Raw genomic sequence first — 19,519 nt, 5'->3', positions numbered from 1 at the left:
TTTTAAGTTCATATAAATATACGTAAATTTATTTTTGGTAGATTTTACAAAACTCACTCTACTATCTTAACTCATTATTATTTGTAAAAAATTTAACTCAATTCAACATCCAAACGGGACTTATACGCTCTAAACTTTCCATTGGAAATACTGTATGATCCGTAAATCTAGATTAACTAATAATTTTTACGTTTAATTAAACGAGATTAATTAGGATCAGTAATCCGATAAGCCATAGACCAACACCTAACGCATATCAAGGGCTCTTCAATCTGCATGCCCTTGCCAGGTCAGTTGTCATCGCCTCGTGCGCGTTTACAATCTCTCTCTTTCTCTTCGCTGCTGTGGTCGTGCAGAATCAATCTCTGATCCTCTCCAGAAATGCAGTGAGTCTCTCAAATAGCATCAAAACTCGTTCTTATTTCACACAGATTAATAGTCTATTTCTTTTTTGTAATTCTATTGCGGTTCTGTATCAATCTCTCTGTTTAAACATATACACGCACATGGGTTGCACTGTAAGAGAGAAGCACATCAGAGCGAATCGGAGGCTCCGATCGGTGAAACCTGAATTCGATTCCAATGCTCACTTAGATAGAGGATCAATCTCCAAATCCGTATTTGATTCTAGTCTCAAATCCTGGAAATACCGTCTGGATCATCTGGGCCTCAAGGACTCGACCCAAAACCCTGATTCTAATGACCCTGATACCGAAGATAACGGGTGGGGCTACTGCACCGAGGAACAAATAGAGGAGTTTCTGTTAAAAAACTTGGAATTCCTCTACAATCAAGCTATTTCTAAGCTTGTTGCATTGGGATATGAAGAGGATGTTGCCCTTAAAGCGATTTTGAGAAACGGGCATTGGTATGGCGGTATGGATGTTTTAACAAATATTATGCATAACTCCTTGGCGTATTTGACTAGTAGTGGTATTAGTGATCGAGGTAGCGGTGGTGGTGATGGGAATTCGGATGATTCAGAGCCTGTGTTCACGGATTTGAGGCAGTTGGAGGAGTACTCGCTTGCGGGTATGGTGTGTCTTTTGCAGCAGGTTAGACCAAATTTGAGTAAGGGTGATGCCATGTGGTGTTTGCTTATGAGTGAACTTCATGTGGGTCGGGCGAGTAGCATTGAAATCCCGGTGCTTCCTTCGAATATGGAAAATAAGGATCTTAGTAGTGGTCCTGCTGTGTCTAATGGTGTTGAGAGTGTGGGTGGTCGTGGAGTTATGGCCCCAGCACTTTGTAGGTTTCATGGTGGGTGGGGTTTTGGGAATGGGGGAGGGTCGGAGTTTCCAGTTAATGAGGTGACATTGCCAAGAGATATTGAGTGCCCAAAGAGGTTTAATCTTTCTCCTTCGATGAAGTCATTATTAAAAAGGAATGTTGCAAGTTTTGCTGCTGGTTTCCGGGCCAACACAAAACAGCTGCAGCTACAGTCTCAAGCCTGTCCGAGTGCTTTGTCGCATGGTGATGCCCATGTTGCACCGGGAGCTGAAGTTCCAGCTGAGCAGAACGAGGATTTTTTGGGTCTTAACAACCAAGAGGTTGTAAGCTCGGTTCTGGGTAAATTTCGTGATTTGAAGCTTGATGAGAGTTGGGATTCTGTGGCAGAAGATCAGAAGGATGAGATGATTGTAACTTTACTTCATCAGGTAAAGGATCTCGAGAAACAAGTGAAGGACCGGAAGGAATGGGCACATCAGAAGGCAATGCAAGCTGCAAGAAAGCTTTGCCATGATCTGACTGAGCTTAAGATGTTGAGAATGGAAAGGGAGGAGACTCAAAAATTGAAGAAAGGGAAACAGACTCTTGATGATTCAACCATGAAGAGACTCTCGGAGATGGAGAATGCATTGAGAAAGGCTAGTGGTCAAGTGGACAGAGCAAATGCGGCTGTGAGACGACTTGAGACTGAGAATGCTGAAATCAGAGCAGAGATGGAGGCTTCTAAATTAAGTGCATCAGAGTCTGTCAAGACATGTTTGGAGGTTGCAAAGAGGGAGAAAAAGTGCATGAAGAAGCTTTTGGCATGGGAAAAACAGAAAACAAAGCTGCAGGAGGAGATTGCAGACGAGAAACAGAAGATCATGGAATTGCAACAACAGCTGGTTCGAATCACACAGGCTCAGAAAGAAGCTGAGGTGTGTTAAGAATGTTAATTTATCCATCTTCACACCACACACGCACAAAATTTCATATGTCTATTTGCATGGCTCAGTGTTCATATGAGATGAGAGTAGAATTTGGACATCAGCTCAGGAGCTCACTTGCCATGATTATTAGCACAAAAGCTACAGGATGACGAGTCAAAAGATTCAATCTATGGGCTGAGTTTAACAAATAAGGAAACAGCTAAGATTAGGCAGTATATTGAAGCAATATGTTCAATAGAAATATGATGAGTTGGATTTCAAAATCTTAGCCCATCGGTGACATCACTTAATTATTCTGCAAGATGTACATGATGGTAATATATTTTATTTTTATAAATGATGTATATGAGGATAAAGCAAATGCCTTGAAATGAAATGGGGATCAAGTCATTTGATTCTGATAACTCTGGTACACATTCCAGAATTTCTGATCACCAACCCAATCCCCATTCATCTAATAATCTCAGTGGGTCCTTCGGAACCTTAAACCCAATTTAACACCTTTTTTTTGTGGCAGTTTCATCACTGTTATAATCTTTGCACGTACGACTTCCCCAGTTAGGTGCTTGCTTATTATTCGGTTATGTGGCTTGTATGTTCCCATGATTTCCGTGTATATCTTAGTTAAACTATGTCAGCATCATTCTCATTACAGGAAAAGTGGAGGCAAGAGCTGAAGGCCAAAGAGCTAGCCTTTGCACAAGTGGAGGAGGAACGACGCTCCAAGGAAGCTGCTGAGGCCAGTAACAAAAGAAGGGTTGAGGCTTTACGTCTAAAGATAGAAATAGACTTCCAGCGGCACAAGGATGATCTCCAGAGACTTGAGCAAGAACTTTCACGTCTAAAAGCTTCTGCTCCATCCCCTGAGTCGCATTATCCATCAAATATGGTCTCCACAGCATACGCCGAGGAAGCAAAACCAAAAAGAGAAACAATTGCTAAGCTGCTTCATGAATTATATGGCGAGGAAGATTCCTCAGATAAAGAAGCCAATTGTGATAGAGAATGCATGATTTGTTCGAAAGATGAAGTGTCAGTCGTTTTCTTGCCGTGTGCTCATCAAGTTCTATGTGCAAACTGCAGTGATAGCTACGGTAAAAGGGGTAAAGCTACTTGTCCGTGTTGCAGGGTCCCAATTGAACAAAGAATCCGTGTTTACGGGGCAAGATAGTTTATTTTAGTTTGAGTCGTGGACTGAGGGGACACATGGATAATAATTGTAAGAGCATTACAAACTGGGTGGGTCTGTTTTTTACTTGTTTGCTCTTTTTTGCTTTTTTTTTTGCCTTCCTCCACTGCTTTGGGTGGCACCCATGGCTGCGCTGCAGTGCATGTATCCTTCATCTTGTTGAAAAGGAATTTTCTTTGCCAGTTTTGATGTTAGTAGTAAAAAGAGGACAATACGATGAAGAACATATCAATTAACAAATCATCAACATCGGATTAAAACAATCCCTCAATCCAACGGGCAAAGTTTGTCCCCTCTAAATCCGATTATGGCAATCCCCAAAAATTTTCTATCCATTTCTTCCCCTCATCACACGGCGGAGACATAAGTTATGTGAAAGACAAGCCATATTTTTACTACAGTCTACGAATGATAACACTCGGTTATTTTTTGTTTGTTTGTCTAAAGAAGTGCTCTAGTCCAGCAATAATAAAGACAGATTAGGGTTGGAGCGTTTTTATGATGAACTTTTATTGTAATGGAGGAAGAGTCTTTACTTATTTTCTCCTGATCTCTTACCGCATTTGAGCCTACGAGAGAGAGAGAGAGAGAGAGAGAGAGAGAGAGAGAGAGAGAGAGAGCTTCTTTGGATGTGAGGATGAGGGTAAGGTGGGGAAGATCAAAGATGATTCTTTCTACACTAGTTATAGAAAGGAATATTGATTTTACCAGTAAAATAGTTGTAGACTAGTCTGATTTTCAGGAATTGCATGCTAGATTCAGTAAACAAAACATATTCCATGTAACTTATGTCCTTTGAATCATTCTACAACGAAATAATATATTTACAAGGGTATTAATAATAGTATCTTGATTTTCAAATTTTAGTTGAGAATTTTAGCCTTTTTTCTCTATTTTGTCACAAATTTTACTTGATTGAAGGGAGGAATCAAGAACTATTTCTTTGGCCATCTAGAGTAGTCACAACTTATATAAACTCTTTTAACTTTCTAAAAAATTCATTAAATCTAATAATTGCTGCTTTGATTCCATATATTACCCAAATCTAATTTAATAAACAAAAATTTTATATGCAGTCATTTTGGAAGTGATTGGTTGTATATTAAAAAAATTGATGCAGCCAATCACATCAATGAAGTGTGTAGAGAGTACATAAAAATGATTGTATGTAGTATTACTTTTAATAAATAGATAATAAAAGTTGATGATGTGATCAAAGAAGAGCATGCAAAACTCTTTAAAAAAAAGAAAACAGAAGGGTCTTTTTATATTTCTTCTTGTTTTCAGTTGAACTGAGAACTGAAGGGTCTCTTTTTATTCCATTTAACAAACGTTTCAGTTCTCGTGAAAAAAAAAAAAAAAAAAAAAGAAAGAAAGAAAGAAAGAAAGATTATGACACTTGGGAACTCTAAGAAATGTGCCACATGGAAAGCCTTAGACTCATATAAAGAAGTTGGCACTGCACGGGTGGGTGTATTGCTCAATAAAAATCAGCCACAGCTAGCTCTGATTGAGAACAACATACCACAAGGGAAAAAAAAAAGTTGCTCTCAAATTTCATACTGTTAGGTTAACCATAAGGCTTCCTTCCTCCTCCGGCAAGTTAGAAGCATTAATTGGGACAATTAACTGCAGATGACCCGTGATTCTGAAATAATGCATCTAACTCGCAGCACCTTTTAATGCAGCAACAGGTCGTGTAATAACCATATACATATGCCCACTTGAATTGGGTCAACTCCTAACTTACCACTGATAATGACAGCATCCATTTACCTAGCCAACTCTGCTTGATATCTCGGTTTTGAGTTCATTTGAAGAGAAAAATCTGTGATAATGCAATGGGTAGGCCCAGTTTTAGTAATTTGATTGAATCGCTGCACTAATCTATTGGAAACTTTTGGTAATTCTTCAAGCAGATTTCTTAATTTGGCCATCTTCCTCCTCATCATCCTTCCTTTATTTCTGGAGTTAAATTATGCAAATCAATTAAGAAAGAAAGTTTTTTTCCCTTTCACAAAAAATCTCTGATATGCATATTGAATGCAGATTAAAGAAGAATTACCAGGTACTGGTGCATTGCAAACACCTCTAGTTAATCACCTTCCGAATCATTTCTACCTTGTTTTGACTTTCAGTTCCCTTTAAAGCAACGTCGACCTTCGATAGCTGTCAATGCCAATGGAATGCATGTGAATGTAGCGACCATCACCAATCACCACCCTCTCTCTCTCTCTCTCTCTCTCGCCCCAAGATATAAAGTGACACTAGCCTCTTGGTGAAAGGTGGGTTTCTCAATATACAACGAAACTCACTAACAAGCATACGAATTAAAGTATCATTTTTTTCCCTATTTGTTTAATGTTTCCCATATCATGGTTGCATGGTACTGCTGTTTCTCAAGTCTAGGGAATCATCTAGATCGGAGCTTTTACATTAGAATCACCATTTTCTGCACAAAATACTACTCCCATTACCATTACTAACCATATCTTTTCTTGTTTCCAGTCAAGAAATGTTTAACAAATTTCATGCAGGAATGGAAATGGCTATGGACAGAAACGGGGATTCCACTAATACCATGGGGGATTGCGGGAAACGTATAAAAATCTTTGCCCAGAAAATGAAAAGATTCCCTGGTTTGGTGTGGCCAATGATGTGGAAAGTGGGAAGAGAAGACCCGAGAAGGGTGATCCACTCTTTGAAAGTTGGTCTATCTTTGACGCTGGTTTCCTTACTATATCTCATGGAACCCCTGTTCAAAGGGATAGGACAGAGTGCCATTTGGGCAGTCATGACTGTGGTTGTTGTGCTAGAGTTTACAGCAGGTTAGTCTATTTGCATAATTAATTGTTTCTGTATGTTAATTTAAGAGTTTGTCACTAATTTGGTCGAGTATTTTTGGATTACAGGGGCAACTTTATGCAAAGGACTGAATAGAGGGTTTGGGACGTTATTGGCTGGATCATTGGCCTTCTTCATTGAGTACGTTGCAAATGAATCTGGCCGGGTCTTTCGAGCTATTTTCATTGGTGCTGCAGTTTTTGTAATTGGTAATTAAGTTTCACCTTAAAACTTAATCCTAGGCCTTTTAATGACATTTGCTATTTCAAAAGAGTGTTTTAAGACAAATATATTCAGTCCGTTGTACTTTCATAAGATATGAAGTGAGCCTTAGTTTGCGTATCAATTTCATTTAAACAAACTGAAATTTGCAAAATTTTGTCTTGTTCGATACAATGGGCAGTTTTATGATACTTAACCCTGCTGAAATCTTGGGTTCCATAGCTCAAGTTCCATTTTTATGCAACATATAGATTTCAATGAAATTTATAGTGTTATTGTCCAAACGTTTTCCCAATCTCTAAGAAAAGATTTAATGTCAAAATCCTTACTTTGTTGATTTATGTAGGATTCAGAGTGGTAACCAGAACCGTTCAAATTTAGTACCAGCTTCAGCTGACTTCAGTTTAGAGTTTTGCTTTGCTGCATCTTTTCTGAGGCTAAATGTTGAGTTGCATTACAGAAGAAGCAAGTTAATTTATCCTTTTTTTCATTTCCAATTTTTATTTAATTTGGCAGGAGCTGCGGCTACATACATGAGGTTCTTCCCCTATATAAAGAGGAACTATGACTATGGAGTTGTGATATTTCTCTTGACTTTTAATCTTATAACTGTATCGAGCTATCGTGATGAGAATGTCTTGAGGATTGCACATGACCGTTTCTACAGCATTGCCATTGGCTGCGGTGTTTGTCTATTCATGAGTTTGTTGATATTTCCAAATTGGTCGGGGGAAGACCTCAATCATTCTACTGTGTTCAAGTTTGAAGGCCTAGCAAAATCTATTGCAGGTATGCTAATTGTAATGATGGTAGAATGGTACCACAATTTTCTATGCATCCTGTCGTATATACTAGTAAAATTTGTTTAGATTACAGCAACAATGGAGTTGAATGCATGCAAACTTTGAAGTCAGAAAATTAGAACTTTTTTGGCTTGTGCAGATAAATACTTTTGAAACTTTAATCACACTTCAATGCTCCTGTGCTCGATAATGCCAATAAATATTAGTAAAATATGTGATGTATCCTTTGCAGGTTGTGTTGATGAGTACTTTAGTGATAGTAATACAGAAGTAACTGAAGTTAAATCTTCAGAGGATCCCATCTATGAAGGTTATAAGGCTGTCCTGGACTCGAAATCCATTGATGAAATGTTGGTAAGCTTTTCCAACTCTCCTGATTTAGTTTGCTCTACTCGAGGATTAATATAGAACATATGCTAGCTCCTCAATGTTCTTGGAATGATGTCGATGATATTGTGAACTAAGCAGGCATTACATGCAAGTTGGGAGCCAAGGCACTCAAGATACTGTCATAGGTTTCCATGGCAGCAGTATGTGAAACTGGGAGCTGTTCTTCGCCAATTTGGCTACACAGTTGTAGCCCTGCATGGATGTTTGCAGACAGAAATCCAGGTAATATAGACGTTTTTTTCTTATTTCATTCTAGTGGATTTCCTGTCTTGTAACCACTATATCATAACAACTTCTTTGCACATTTTTAACCTTACACTGTGTGGTGTCCGATCTGTTTCTAAAAGATTAGGAGTCCATTTTATCTACTAGTTCTAGGACACACTTTCCACGCTGTTGAAAATGAAAAGATTTGATTTGCAAGAAAAGTTTAAAATTAAATTATAAAAACAAATCAAATCTTGTCACGTAAATGACATGAAGTATGTGTCCTCATCAGCTTACAAATATAACTTTTCTTATGATAATTATATTTGATGTTCTGTTTCCTTAACGATCTCTTATTTGACATGTTTTCTGGCTAGACCCCACGATCAGTGAGAGCCCTCTTCAAAGATCCTTGCATTCGACTTGCACGGGAAGTATCAAAAGTACTAATGGAACTTGCAGATAGCATAAGAAAACGATGCCACTGCTCTCCCGTGATACTCTCTGATCATCTCCATGAAGCCTTACAAGACCTTAATATAGCTATAAATTCCCAACCAAGGCTTTTCCTTGGCTCCAACAATAACCAAGCCACCAACATGCTCGCCTTAGCTGCTGCACACGCTAGCCAAAAGCAACAGAAAGGCTCTGGAGTCTCATTATCAAGTGTGAAAACGGACTCTTCTGCATTGTCGGACTGGAAAACCAAAAGGGATTCTGAGCAGTCAAAGGAGGCCGAACGGAAGTTCTTAAGGCCACAGTTGAGTAAGATTGCCATCACTAGCCTTGAGTTCTCGGAGGCACTTCCTTTTGCTGCTTTTGCTTCTTTGCTTGTAGAGATGGTGGCAAAACTCGACCAAATTATCGAGGAAGTTGAAGAATTGGGGAGGACAGCATGCTTCAAGGAGTACCAACATAGCGATAAGATTGTTGTGACTTGTGAGACTCCGCGTATCAATGTTGCTCAGAACAACTTGCCATCCCATGGCCCAGATTAGTAGGAAAAAGTTGTTTCAGTTTAGTGTTGAATGAAAAAGATATTCAAGTTGTCCTTGTAAGCAAGATATTGATTCAAAATGATTAGAACCAAAAGGCTATTGATTTTTCGGTTCTAGATCAAATATTTTTCTCTTTAAATTGTGTAATACTGTCAAAAAATGTATCATTGAAGCAAATAACTCTTATATCAACGTTGTGGTTTTTTAATTATAAATTTGCAAATCATGTTCAAACTACCTAACGTGTCAGTGGAACCTCATTTTTCTACCTTCTAGCTAGCCACAAGGGTTTACACAGACACGTTGACGGTTGCCTGAAAGATGTACAATAAGATAAGCGCTACCTGTTGTGGGAAAATAATTAAAATAAAGAAATAGGGCCCAACCGGGTTCGAACCGGTGACCTCTTGATCTGCAGTCAAATGCTCTACCACTGAGCTATGGACCCAGTTGTCTTCACATTATTTTATCTAACTATGGATACATAACAATACAAAAAACAATCCCAGTTATTTTCCTTTAGTAAAACCAGAAAAAATCTATGGAGCAGGAGAGGAGATTCCGATGAGAAGGATGAAAAAAGATAACTTGAGATTTTTATTTTTTATTTTTTTGGAGAGAGAGAGAGAGAAGGGCTATTTTCTTTGATTATTTGTAAGGGAAGATAAGTAAAATTTAATTTGGAGCGTGACATTACTCATCTTAATCTCAATAACGATACAACAAAGTTGACAAAGTAATGCTCAGATCCGTAAGTGTCAATTGGTTTTTCGGAGAAAGCAAAACCATATTGAAATATAATATAACTTATAGTGTTAGAATATCCAAACCCCACGTACTCTAATTTTTTTTTTTAAAAAAAAATTGGATAGATATAAAATTGACATTTTAAAAATTATTTTTTTATAGTAAACTCTATTTTTTCAAAAGAAATATGTAAAATTTGCGCATTCTATGATTGTATTTAGGATTACTTATATTTTAAACAGAGGAATGTGGCTTATTAGTCTAATCATAGTTTCCAATTAAGATAAAGACTTTCATTAGTGCCAAATCTGGATTAGGGTGGAACACACTCCCATAGCAAAGTGACATGTGTCATTAAGTGGGTAGAGAAGGTTCAAGGATAAGATATTGCTTTTCCTCACTGTTGTGAGGACGCAGGTGAAATAGAGATAAACGTATGGATTATTCATCTGCAGATGGCCTGTTGCATCTCAAACACTGTATCATCTGGCTGGTACAGAAGCCCATATAGCTTATTTGGATGGAACATAGGCAAGAAAAAGTATGATGATGGGCAGCTGACTAAGTACCATGATATTGATCTTCCATTTTCACTTTCCCTGGTTGATAAAACATTCCTGAGGGGTACTCTCTCTCTCTCTCTCTCTGAAATGCATGTGCACCTCTAACAAAATACAGTATAAGATTCAGTGACTTGTGCATCTTTTTCAGAACAGTACTGTTCATCTGTCTTTAACCATATGTATTCTAAGTCTTGGCATTATGATACTTTTGTTTGAGCTGATGGCATGGTAGCGGCATGGGAAAGGAAAATGATATGGGATTGGGTTTGTGCTTCTTTTCTTTATATATGTCATCATATGAAATGATATTTCCTAGTGTATAAGATTGCAATCTGTTGATTGTTGCAATGGATGAATGCAGCAGCCATCAATATTCATTGTGCCATTTCTTGTGCTGGGTATAACTGAGAATATTCAAATTCATTAACATATTATAAGGAATGACCTAAAGTTTAGAGTGATTGTGAGCAGGGAGGGAACTGAAATGCTGCTACAAGGCCACCATTGATGGATTTAGCGCAGCTAACTTCCACAATTGCTGCGACTTCAAGGGGCCATGCGTTATAATAGGCTACACAAAAACGTCCTTCAAATTTGGTGCATTTAACCCTGAAGGTTACAGGAGCACGGATGATTATTATGATACTTTTGATGCATTCCTATTCTATTGGATGGACAAGGAGAAAATTGACCCCATCGTTCTCCCCAAGATAGGGGGTAGCGGTGCAGCCCTTTTCGATTATGCTCGGGGCGGGCCCCAGTTTGGGGCCGATGGGCTGCTCATCGGGCCTCCTCTAGCGCCGGTTATGGGTGGATTTGCGGGGCCAGACACCAATTCAGGCATTGGAGATCTTAGGCAAGCAAAATCTAGATTAGGATTGTCGTATGCAAAAAGGGATGATGGGAAGGAGTCTCTGTTTGGAGATGATAATAAGGCTACCCTTGAAGAAGTGCAAGTTTTTTGCAGTCCTCAAATTGCAAGCTTATACTGAAGTGGATGGCAACAAGTTGTAAGTTGACGCAGACTACCTTAATAAAAACAACAAACTTTTCCTATACTCATCATTATTGTATAAATGCTTTCAGCAAAGCAGGAAAATGATGCAAAATAGTTCTCTTTCACAGCATTCCAACGCTATTACTTCCATCTAGAATAAGCAAGCGTCAGCCCAGGAAAATAAACATACATAGAAATTAAGTTCCATGATGCACTTCTTTTCCTCATCTCACTGTCAAAAATGGAACTAGTGGCATATAAACGATAAAGGGTTTTCTCTGACTACTAAATTTAGTTGTTTTCATAGTGAGGAAAAGTGACATAAATGCGCATTCTATACCATATGATCCATGAGGAAGGTGACAAGGGAAAAAGTAGTAGGACTGTAGGGGGCGGGAGAAAAGTATTCTGAAGAACTAGATGGTGTTGCATGAAAAGGATTTGTGGATTGCAGGGCTTTAAGGAAAGCATTCTAAAGTCACACAACTATGGTTTCTTTATCAAGATTCTTGCCGAAATGAAGATGGCTTCAGGAACAATTTACAAACTTCGGCCAGGAGAAAGATATATTTTTTTTTTAAATGCTAGCTAGCTAGCACTTGTCTTCTTTGAGGCGCTGCTGTTTCACATTTGAGTTACTGGTCGCGGTTTGCATGGAAAGATGTTTTAATTTAATTTAATTTTTAATTTTAATGAGTTATATAAAGAGAAAGATGACATGAGTGTTGATGACCTTTAAAATCTCGAGACTTCTCAAATTATTTTAAATTTATGGTTGTTTGAAACGTAGAATGAATGACGTGGCTGCCTGGTCATTCATAAAACTAAGTATAGCTACTTGAGTTCAAATGTAGATTTTTTCATACAACACTTACTGCCAAGTTATGGAGCTCTTTCTAAATTTTCTTTCGAAATTTAGCAGTTTTCTCTGCAAAACTAGGTCAAATGTAAAATGGTTTGAGGATTCTGAGTAAATAAAGTATTTTCCTTAACAAAAGAGAACTCCATCCTTACAAGCAGCATCCTAACAGAACCGAAACCAGAACACTAAAGATGCTAGACAACAGGTTTGAAACAGACTAAATTTTCTTTTCTTTTCTCCCAACATTTTTTTTATTTTTTATTATATATATATATTATTTCAGACTATATCAAATTGCTACATGAGTGAAAATAACATAACTGAAGCACCAATTTTTGTGCAACTTTCTATGCATTGCAGAGTTTTCAATTTTATTCTAGCTAGCAATGAAAATCTTTACTAGATTTGTTTTGACAATTCTCCTTCCACTATCTGTACCTTGTAGATAAGAGATAACCTGTTTTTATATCACAAGGAACCACCCCTTACACCTTTCCATGTCACTGAGATGCTAGAAGAAAGGAAAGTTTCCAATGAATGTCTTATTTGATGAAGCCTAATAAAAGAAAAATAGAAAAAAAAAATATCGAAATGGATCTATCTTGGAGCAGCTTCCAATCCAGCAGTGGACGTCTTTTAGAATCCACCAATAATTCAAATCCCACCAAAGCAATAAGAAACCAACAAAAAGTTTAAAGAATGTGCGTAAAAGTGACTTCTAATACAATGGCTTTATCAGCATAGATTTTAAAAGTAAACTTTACCTTGGCTTTAAAACTAAAGAGAACATTGTATTTCAAACTATTCAAGCAACTTGACGAGTACAGTCACCAACTAAAGCAACTTTGCCGGTTGAAAGTCCAAACAGAAATACTCGCTCCAGTTCACATGCCCTACAACCTTTGAACTTGTTTTGTCTTTACCTTGCAGACTAACAAAATTAAGCATCTTTATCAAACAATAATACAAAGTTAAACAGAGCAACTGTTGCAAGCCAATTGATTAGGAAAGAGCGCCGCATCACTGTTCTGTATATATTAAGGACCTGTCTGACATTCTCAACAAAATGAACCTGAAGAAATTTACAAGAGAATGTTCAATTCGATCCGAATTTTGTGCAAAACAAATATACTATGTTTGCATGGCATTGCAACATTAGATGGAACCATGCACAAATATACTTCCATATGCAGGCAAGGGTGACTGGTGTTCAAACACTTGAAATTTATAAAACCATGTAGACTACTGCCAGCAAACCAAACTCTGATGCAATCGATAATAGTGATTGTCACCGGGGGATGCTAGGTAACAGCAATAACAAGAATTCTCGGCCAGACTTGGATACCAAATCAGCCGATCCAATACAATGGCATGAGAAGTACTTATACAGCAAGCTGTTTTCTGCTTAATAGTACATAAGAGGGTTATAGTCATTATTTTAAATTCCAAGAATCAACGATAAAAGGCGTTGTCTCGGAGGCCCCTTCTAGATAACACCAAATACAAGATACTCATAGTTGATTAAGCCTACCACAAAGTAGGCGCCTACATTACAATCATAAAGTTGTCCTCCTGCAACCATAGACCACCAAGTTCCCCGGAACTCCCATCTCCAATTGCTTGCGTGCATATCGAAGCCTGGTTCCAAAATTCTAGCCCTGCATTAAAAAAAGAGCTACCATGATCTTTCATTCCTTTTCAGAAGGGATGTGGATATCTTAGTGAGCTGGTCCGGTCATAACCTTCGTATGGCACATCTTCACTTCCAAAAAGGCCCATGTAGTTTGTATGCCCAGAGTAAGGTGACAAACAGCCAATTCGACTAAAATCATCATGAGCTTCAATTTCTCCAGTGAAATTTGAATGTGATGAGCTGGAAGAGATTTCTGCATGTTCAAATGTTGGCCAAGGAGTTTCCAAGCTTGGAAACTGGTATTGTGGATAGTATTCAGATGCAGCTTCTTGTACTTGTGAGTAGTCCTGCAGTAATCCAAGGTGATATCTTTCAAGAAATAGTAAAAAATCTAAAATAAGCTCACTGACTGGTGGGTGGTTCCTTAATTCCTCAATTTGATACCTTTGAAGAATCAAGGATTAGGTCAGGTGAGACCCAGAATCTTGTAGGATTGGTCTCCATCAAAGCAGGCTCTAACTCTGCCATTGGAGTAACTTCATATGGAGAAGTGCTAGGGCTAGAATACTGACTCTCATTGTTGGGAATGCTCATGGCCTCGTTTGGGGTTCTCGTGGACGTAAAATCCCCATTGCTCAAACTTCTTCCAAGCCTCTCAGCTTTTGTCTCTCCAGCATCCTTCATCTTCTGTATGTGCTCATTCTTCTTAACAACACGGCATAAAGCAAAAGCTCCCTTGGGAGAATAACCAAATACATTATCAGTCTTCCAAACTCTAGAAGGAAACCAAGCACCAAAGCCTTCCAAACAAACTTGAGAGGCAAATGTAAAGCTAGCCCATTATATGAGATTCTTGAATTTACCTGAAATCTTGGTGATCCTTGTGAAAGATTGTCACAAAGGCGGTACTCATGCATTACCCAGTCTGTTCGATCTCCTAAAGGAGCCCGTCCACGATAGAAAACTAGGGTCTTGCGATACCCAGTCACAGAAGACTGACAGACCACCTTCCTATCTTTTCCAGTGGCTTTCCAGTAGCCAGATTTGGTGGCTCTATTTGTTCGTGAGCCATTCGGGTACTTTCTATCCCGGGGACAGAAGAAGAACCACTCCATATCTCTTTTTGGGAGGAATGATTTCTCTGCAATTTTCCAGTTATAGATCAATAAAATCTCTCAAACAATAAGCTTCAAACGAAAATAATGAACCCTCAGAGGGAAAACTTTCCTCGCAGTGTATCCTTTTCATGATACTCAGGGGAATAAAACAAATCCAATTGAACTGGCTTTTAGAAAATAAAAGTTAAAGGTCCCATGAGAAAAAGAAATTTGATAACAGGTATCGGTCATAAAGAACTATGATTGAAGAAAACAAAACAAACAAAAAATCACTTTCCAACACAAAAGTATTCTCTATTCACACTGGCATAAAATTTCAATTCACTAAATCCACAACTAAAACCACAGGCTGATTTTACATTGGTCGATGAGTTCTCAACAATCTCCAACACAAGTCTTGTTTTGACTCAAACCAATACAAATGGTCATATATGATTGTTCTAATATTTCCTTTCCAACATTTCCAAACTCCCACAGCAACGGCCTACAATTCTACACATAAATAAACATGATAAAAACAAGATAATCAATGAAAAAAGCGTAACAAAAACCCAGAAAGACAGATTTGAAGATCACCCGGTAACTCCCATGGGTCGAATTTGTAGAGATCCACTACCGGAATAACTTCGAGCTCAATTTCAAGCCTCTCCACTTTTCTTTTCAGGTAATAGCCCACCAATTCCTCATCGGTCGGGTGGAAACGAAATCCTGGTGGCAATGATGCTCCTGCCATATTTTTGCGCTCCTCTACACTAATCTAATTCTTTGAGAACAGACGCGGAACGAACAGAACGGATAGAAAAGCAAAAAAATTCAGGCACAAAAAATTTCAAGTTGTTGGATATGTTCCTATACTGTACCTGGTAAAAATTTGAAAGATCCAAAAATAAAAGCTTTTATCAACAACAGATTTTTTGTCGAAAACCGACCAAAACTTCCACAGTATGTATCCGTTGTACAACGGAATCATTGTCTGTAAGATTCGAGATTTTGACTATGATCAAAATGTCACCCCCACCAACCCCCTCAGATTTTAGTCACACTCACAGAACAAAGTTGAAATGAAGAAAGACTTGAACTTTCAGCAATACCCAGATGCTGAAACAGTTTAAATTCCACCAAAAACAAAAAGAGACTTTAGAACTTCCAAAATTGGAACCTAATCAAAGACCCGGAATCTAAAACCATTCAAAATAGTTATAAGAAAAAAAAAATATTTTGAATGGTCGAACTGGAATGTGAGGGAGGCGAATGGGAAGTGACAAAAAGATCAGTGAGTTGCAAGATGCAAAGAAGAAAGGGGAGGGGAGGAAGAAGTGTAGAGTAAAATCGAGAGGCGAATGGGGTGTTTTATAGAAGACATTGGGAAGAACCAACGGTCCAAAAACACACACCGAAAGTTTCGAGATTGCTTGTCACAAGCGTTCCCAAAATTCCAAAGGAATGGCCCACACAACTCCAACCCAGTTCACACCTAACAGTTACTTCGCGCCAAATCAATTGACGACCGTTAACTTCGTGGCTTCAAATGTGTTTGGCTGCCTGGAAATTCATATGCATGCTTGTACTCATAAATGAGTGTTTGGCTGCCTGGAAATTCATATGCATGCTTGTACTCATAAATGACCAAGGTTTTTTCGAATTTTTGTCCGAATCTGAGAACTATATTACATAAAGTGTGTCCTACGAAAACCACTTGAACTTGTAACAACGCTTATCACGCGATAACAATTATATATAACATAAGACTGATCATATAATATCTCTCTTCTACTTAAAACAACACCAACTTGAATAAAACCTTTTCAAAATAAATGTCCTGTTTATGACACTAAAAGAGTCAGCATAAGAGGTCAGAACACAGAAATGTTCCTGTTTAATGCATTTTAGTTCATCAAGTTCATTAAATAACAGTAATGTTCAGGATTCTACCATTTTTGCAAACTGGCTTGTATGTTTTTTTTATATGTTTCTTTTGATGGGAAACTTTTTTGAGTTGTCATTGAAAACTATAAGCAATGGAATCAATCAAAACACTTTGATGAATCAGTCCTTGTACATAAAGCCGCCACATCAACACATCCACCACAAATTGGCAAGAAGAGCATGTTAGCTACTTCATTTCATATACGACAATGGAGTAAATACTTATATTCATAATGTGTAAGACATTAATATAAATGATTGAATTCATTATTTTAATCTATTATCGATGATTTAATATGATTCTTGGAACTCTATTGAGGTTATTCTACTCTCTCTTTCATTAAAAAAGGGAAAAAAACTCTAAATGTTGTGGTAAAGTATCAGAACAACTACACACACAACGATATCGAGACAAGTAGTGAAACAATATTATGAAAACACGGGAATCAAGCATACGCACGACACACAATATTTAACGTGATTTGGCAACATGCCTTTGTCCATAGAGCTGCAGAGGATTTTATTTCAGAAAATATTACAATCACACATAGTAAGTTGCAAGAGTACCACTCTACTTACACAATCTCAACTCTCACTCTCTAAGGTTTTCTCTCTCTCAATATACTATCATACCTTTGCCTCTCTTATTTCGCTCTAATTTGTTGAACTGTGCCCACAAGAGAACAAATATTACATATCTATATATATATATATATATATATATATATATATATATTTATATGTACATATATATAGTGATTAAGGGCGTTGGAAACCCTAAATAGAAAAACTAGATTACTCGCTCAAGCAGGTGTTGAGTGCGCTTCAAGCAAACAACCAATCGAGTATTGGCTCGAGCGGTTTGTCGAGCGCTACTCGAGAAAACACTAAGGTTAGTGCTTTGCTCGAGCACAATATCATATGAAACTTGAGCGAACAATCTATCTAATCTTTACTCAAGCCCACTGTCAAGTGGATCTTGAGCGAACTCATGGGCTGAGCTTCGCTTGAGTGCTAGGCCGAGCGACAATAGAGCGAACTTTCTATCTACATCTTTTTTGCTCACAAACTAGGAATGCAGCCCAACAATCTCCCACTTGGAGATTGGTTCTCCACATGCCAACCATTCTTTCATGCACAAGCTCTATCACCTCTGTAATTTATAGCTCTCGTCTTCAAGCCAGAAGATGCATTAAAGTTGAGCCCAACTTCAATCTCATCACCCTTGGCCAACACATCCACTGGGCCACTCAAAACTCCCACTGCATTGGGAATATCTGATCTTGAACCGACCCTGGTAACCTTAGTTTACTTCCACTTGCTAGATCTCCCATCTTACAAGATTTTCTTGATCTTCCGTGGCTCACTACCTTCTATCAGTAGATATAGTTTAAGTTAGGTGTCCACCATAGAGTTTTGGTTGTCTTGGCAACTCTACGAGTATCACCTGTAGGTGTAAACATCCCTAGAACACTAGAGGCTCTACTCTTATGTCTCACACTTCTACTCCGCACCGTGGTCTCAAGAGATCTTTCAAGGCTTACATGCGGAACGACAAAATTGACTCCCTTTTGCCTGCTCATTTGATTCGCATGACCAAGACTACTCTTTTGCACTCTTGTATTTTCCTACACATCACTAAAACCTGATGTCAAATACAAAGTGTTAGATCTCTTACTACTTGTCAAGATTAGTGCACACTTTGTGAGCTTCTACGCTCCTCTAGGAATGCTATTGTATGACTGCTGTCATCGAGCTATCCCATAGAGATCAGGCTTTTTTTAAATGTGGAACATGTCTAACTTGCTATAAAGTCCACATGCTCTTATTTGGAAGTGCGATACACACATCGCCCACTCCCACTACATCCAGTGCTTCTCCATCAACCGTGCATATCTTCCTAAAATACCACCAACATAGTTCTACATGATCTCGATGTGAGGTGTTATGGAATGAAGCCCTTAAATCCAACACCCAATAGTTAACCAAAACGTGCACTGCAAGAATTAGAGCATCCTGCTTTTCTTCAGCCACCACGTTCACAGCATCATCATCAGTACTTTTCTAATTCTGGCAATCTTGCTTTATGTGGCCTAGCTTGCCACAATTTTTGCAAGTGATCTATTGCTTAGAGCTCGATTTGCTCATGCCCCTATTCTTGGAGCTTGGCATATTGTGTCTCATGCCCCAATAGTCAACATTCAAGTCCAAGCCTGAATTCGAAAACTTCACTAGAATCTCTTATGCTTACCTCCTCAGCAAACAACAAGATTCATGTCACGTACGTCATAATAATTCAGTTTCATCTAGCAGGCTGAGTTACCCACCTCCATCCTCATGGCCTACCAACTATTTAGCAACAATGCCAACAAAATCAACGCTCTGATCTTATCATCAAACTCAATCTCACCGACGACAATTGATTTGTGATAGTGTTAAATTCATTCAAGTGTTAGGCAACATATATACCTTTGGACATCTTCACATTGAACAGTTTTTTCATCAGATGCACCTTATTATTTGCAGACGGATTTTCATACATACCAAACAAAGTCTCAATGAGATCATTTATGGTTCTCTCCTTATTACTAATTTGGATGGTGTCAGCCGAATAACCCTTAGAACATGTCGATCCAATAAATTTTACTCAGCATCAACCATACTCTTCGATTTCTATCCCAGTAAAGGAAGGTGGAGCATCTTCCCATAGAGATAATTTTTGATCTGCATCCTCCAAAAACCAAAATCTATGCCATCAAACTTTTCAATCCCAATCTTCATTTCTTCTCCGGACATTGTTCAGCCTTGAGCTCCAACCTAGCTTTGAATCCAATTGTTATCGTAAAGCACCAGAGCAACCT

General features: G+C 38.2%; 4 protein-coding genes and 1 non-coding gene across 6 annotated transcripts; 3 read left to right on the top strand and 2 right to left on the bottom strand.

The window, feature by feature from the left end:
• The first annotated feature begins 253 nt into the window (after nt 1–253).
• LOC122281603 (MND1-interacting protein 1-like) lies at nt 254–3,530 on the top strand. Its single transcript, XM_043093251.1, has 2 exons — nt 254–2,147; nt 2,815–3,530. Exons 1-2 carry the CDS (start codon nt 507–509, stop codon nt 3,328–3,330), a joined length of 2,157 nt encoding a protein of 718 aa, XP_042949185.1. The 5' UTR covers nt 254–506; the 3' UTR covers nt 3,331–3,530.
• Nucleotides 3,531–5,643: 2,113 nt separating this feature from the next.
• On the top strand, nt 5,644–9,023 carry LOC122280683 (aluminum-activated malate transporter 12-like). Of its 2 annotated transcripts, XM_043091664.1 has the most exons (7): nt 5,644–5,683; nt 5,886–6,176; nt 6,261–6,401; nt 6,931–7,203; nt 7,450–7,571; nt 7,686–7,829; nt 8,192–9,023. In XM_043091664.1, exons 2-7 carry the CDS (start codon nt 5,888–5,890, stop codon nt 8,810–8,812), a joined length of 1,590 nt encoding a protein of 529 aa, XP_042947598.1. In that variant the 5' UTR covers nt 5,644–5,683; nt 5,886–5,887; the 3' UTR covers nt 8,813–9,023. The 2 variants fall into 2 exon arrangements, with proteins under 2 accessions (XP_042947598.1, XP_042947597.1); XM_043091663.1 differs by having other exon boundaries at nt 5,644–6,176; nt 8,192–9,022.
• Nucleotides 9,024–9,188: 165 nt separating this feature from the next.
• Nucleotides 9,189–9,260, bottom strand: TRNAC-GCA. The gene has a single exon. It is a non-coding gene; the product is annotated as a tRNA-Cys (tRNA).
• Nucleotides 9,261–9,958: 698 nt separating this feature from the next.
• On the top strand, nt 9,959–11,249 carry LOC122281813. The gene is made up of 2 exons (XM_043093614.1): nt 9,959–10,183; nt 10,594–11,249. The coding sequence occupies exons 1-2, from the start codon at nt 10,015–10,017 to the stop codon at nt 11,112–11,114; spliced, it is 690 nt and encodes a 229-aa protein (XP_042949548.1). The 5' UTR covers nt 9,959–10,014; the 3' UTR covers nt 11,115–11,249.
• A 1,936-nt stretch (nt 11,250–13,185) lies between these two features.
• LOC122281812 (NAC domain-containing protein 71-like) lies at nt 13,186–16,061 on the bottom strand. The gene is made up of 5 exons (XM_043093613.1): nt 15,309–16,061; nt 14,478–14,755; nt 14,059–14,349; nt 13,724–13,961; nt 13,186–13,639 (listed from the first exon to the last, which is right to left on the bottom strand). The coding sequence occupies exons 1-5, from the start codon at nt 15,463–15,465 to the stop codon at nt 13,527–13,529; spliced, it is 1,077 nt and encodes a 358-aa protein (XP_042949547.1). The 5' UTR covers nt 15,466–16,061; the 3' UTR covers nt 13,186–13,526.
• Nucleotides 16,062–19,519: the final 3,458 nt, after the last annotated feature.

This window comes from Carya illinoinensis, chromosome 11, assembly GCF_018687715.1.
Source record: "Carya illinoinensis cultivar Pawnee chromosome 11, C.illinoinensisPawnee_v1, whole genome shotgun sequence".
Lineage (NCBI taxonomy): Eukaryota > Viridiplantae > Streptophyta > Magnoliopsida > Fagales > Juglandaceae > Carya > Carya illinoinensis.
This window is presented reverse-complemented; position numbering and strand designations above follow the sequence as displayed.

Coding starts and splice junctions, on each gene's coding strand:
- LOC122281603 (XM_043093251.1), top strand. CDS start 507: ATGGGTTGCACTGTAAGAGAGAAGCACATCAGAGCGAATCGGAGGCTC. Junction 2,148..2,814: donor AGGCTCAGAAAGAAGCTGAG/GTGTGTTAAGAA, acceptor TTCTCATTACAG/GAAAAGTGGAGGCAAGAGCT.
- LOC122281813 (XM_043093614.1), top strand. CDS start 10,015: ATGGCCTGTTGCATCTCAAACACTGTATCATCTGGCTGGTACAGAAGC. Junction 10,184..10,593: donor TGATAAAACATTCCTGAGGG/GTACTCTCTCTC, acceptor GATTGTGAGCAG/GGAGGGAACTGAAATGCTGC.
- LOC122281812 (XM_043093613.1), bottom strand. CDS start 15,465: ATGGCAGGAGCATCATTGCCACCAGGATTTCGTTTCCACCCGACCGAT. Junction 14,350..14,477: donor AAGGATCACCAAGATTTCAG/GTAAATTCAAGA, acceptor TATTCTCCCAAG/GGAGCTTTTGCTTTATGCCG. Junction 13,962..14,058: donor TAATCCTTGATTCTTCAAAG/GTATCAAATTGA, acceptor GGATTACTGCAG/GACTACTCACAAGTACAAGA.
- LOC122280683 (XM_043091663.1), top strand. CDS start 5,864: ATGTTTAACAAATTTCATGCAGGAATGGAAATGGCTATGGACAGAAAC. Junction 7,204..7,449: donor CCTAGCAAAATCTATTGCAG/GTATGCTAATTG, acceptor TATCCTTTGCAG/GTTGTGTTGATGAGTACTTT. Junction 7,572..7,685: donor AATCCATTGATGAAATGTTG/GTAAGCTTTTCC, acceptor TGAACTAAGCAG/GCATTACATGCAAGTTGGGA.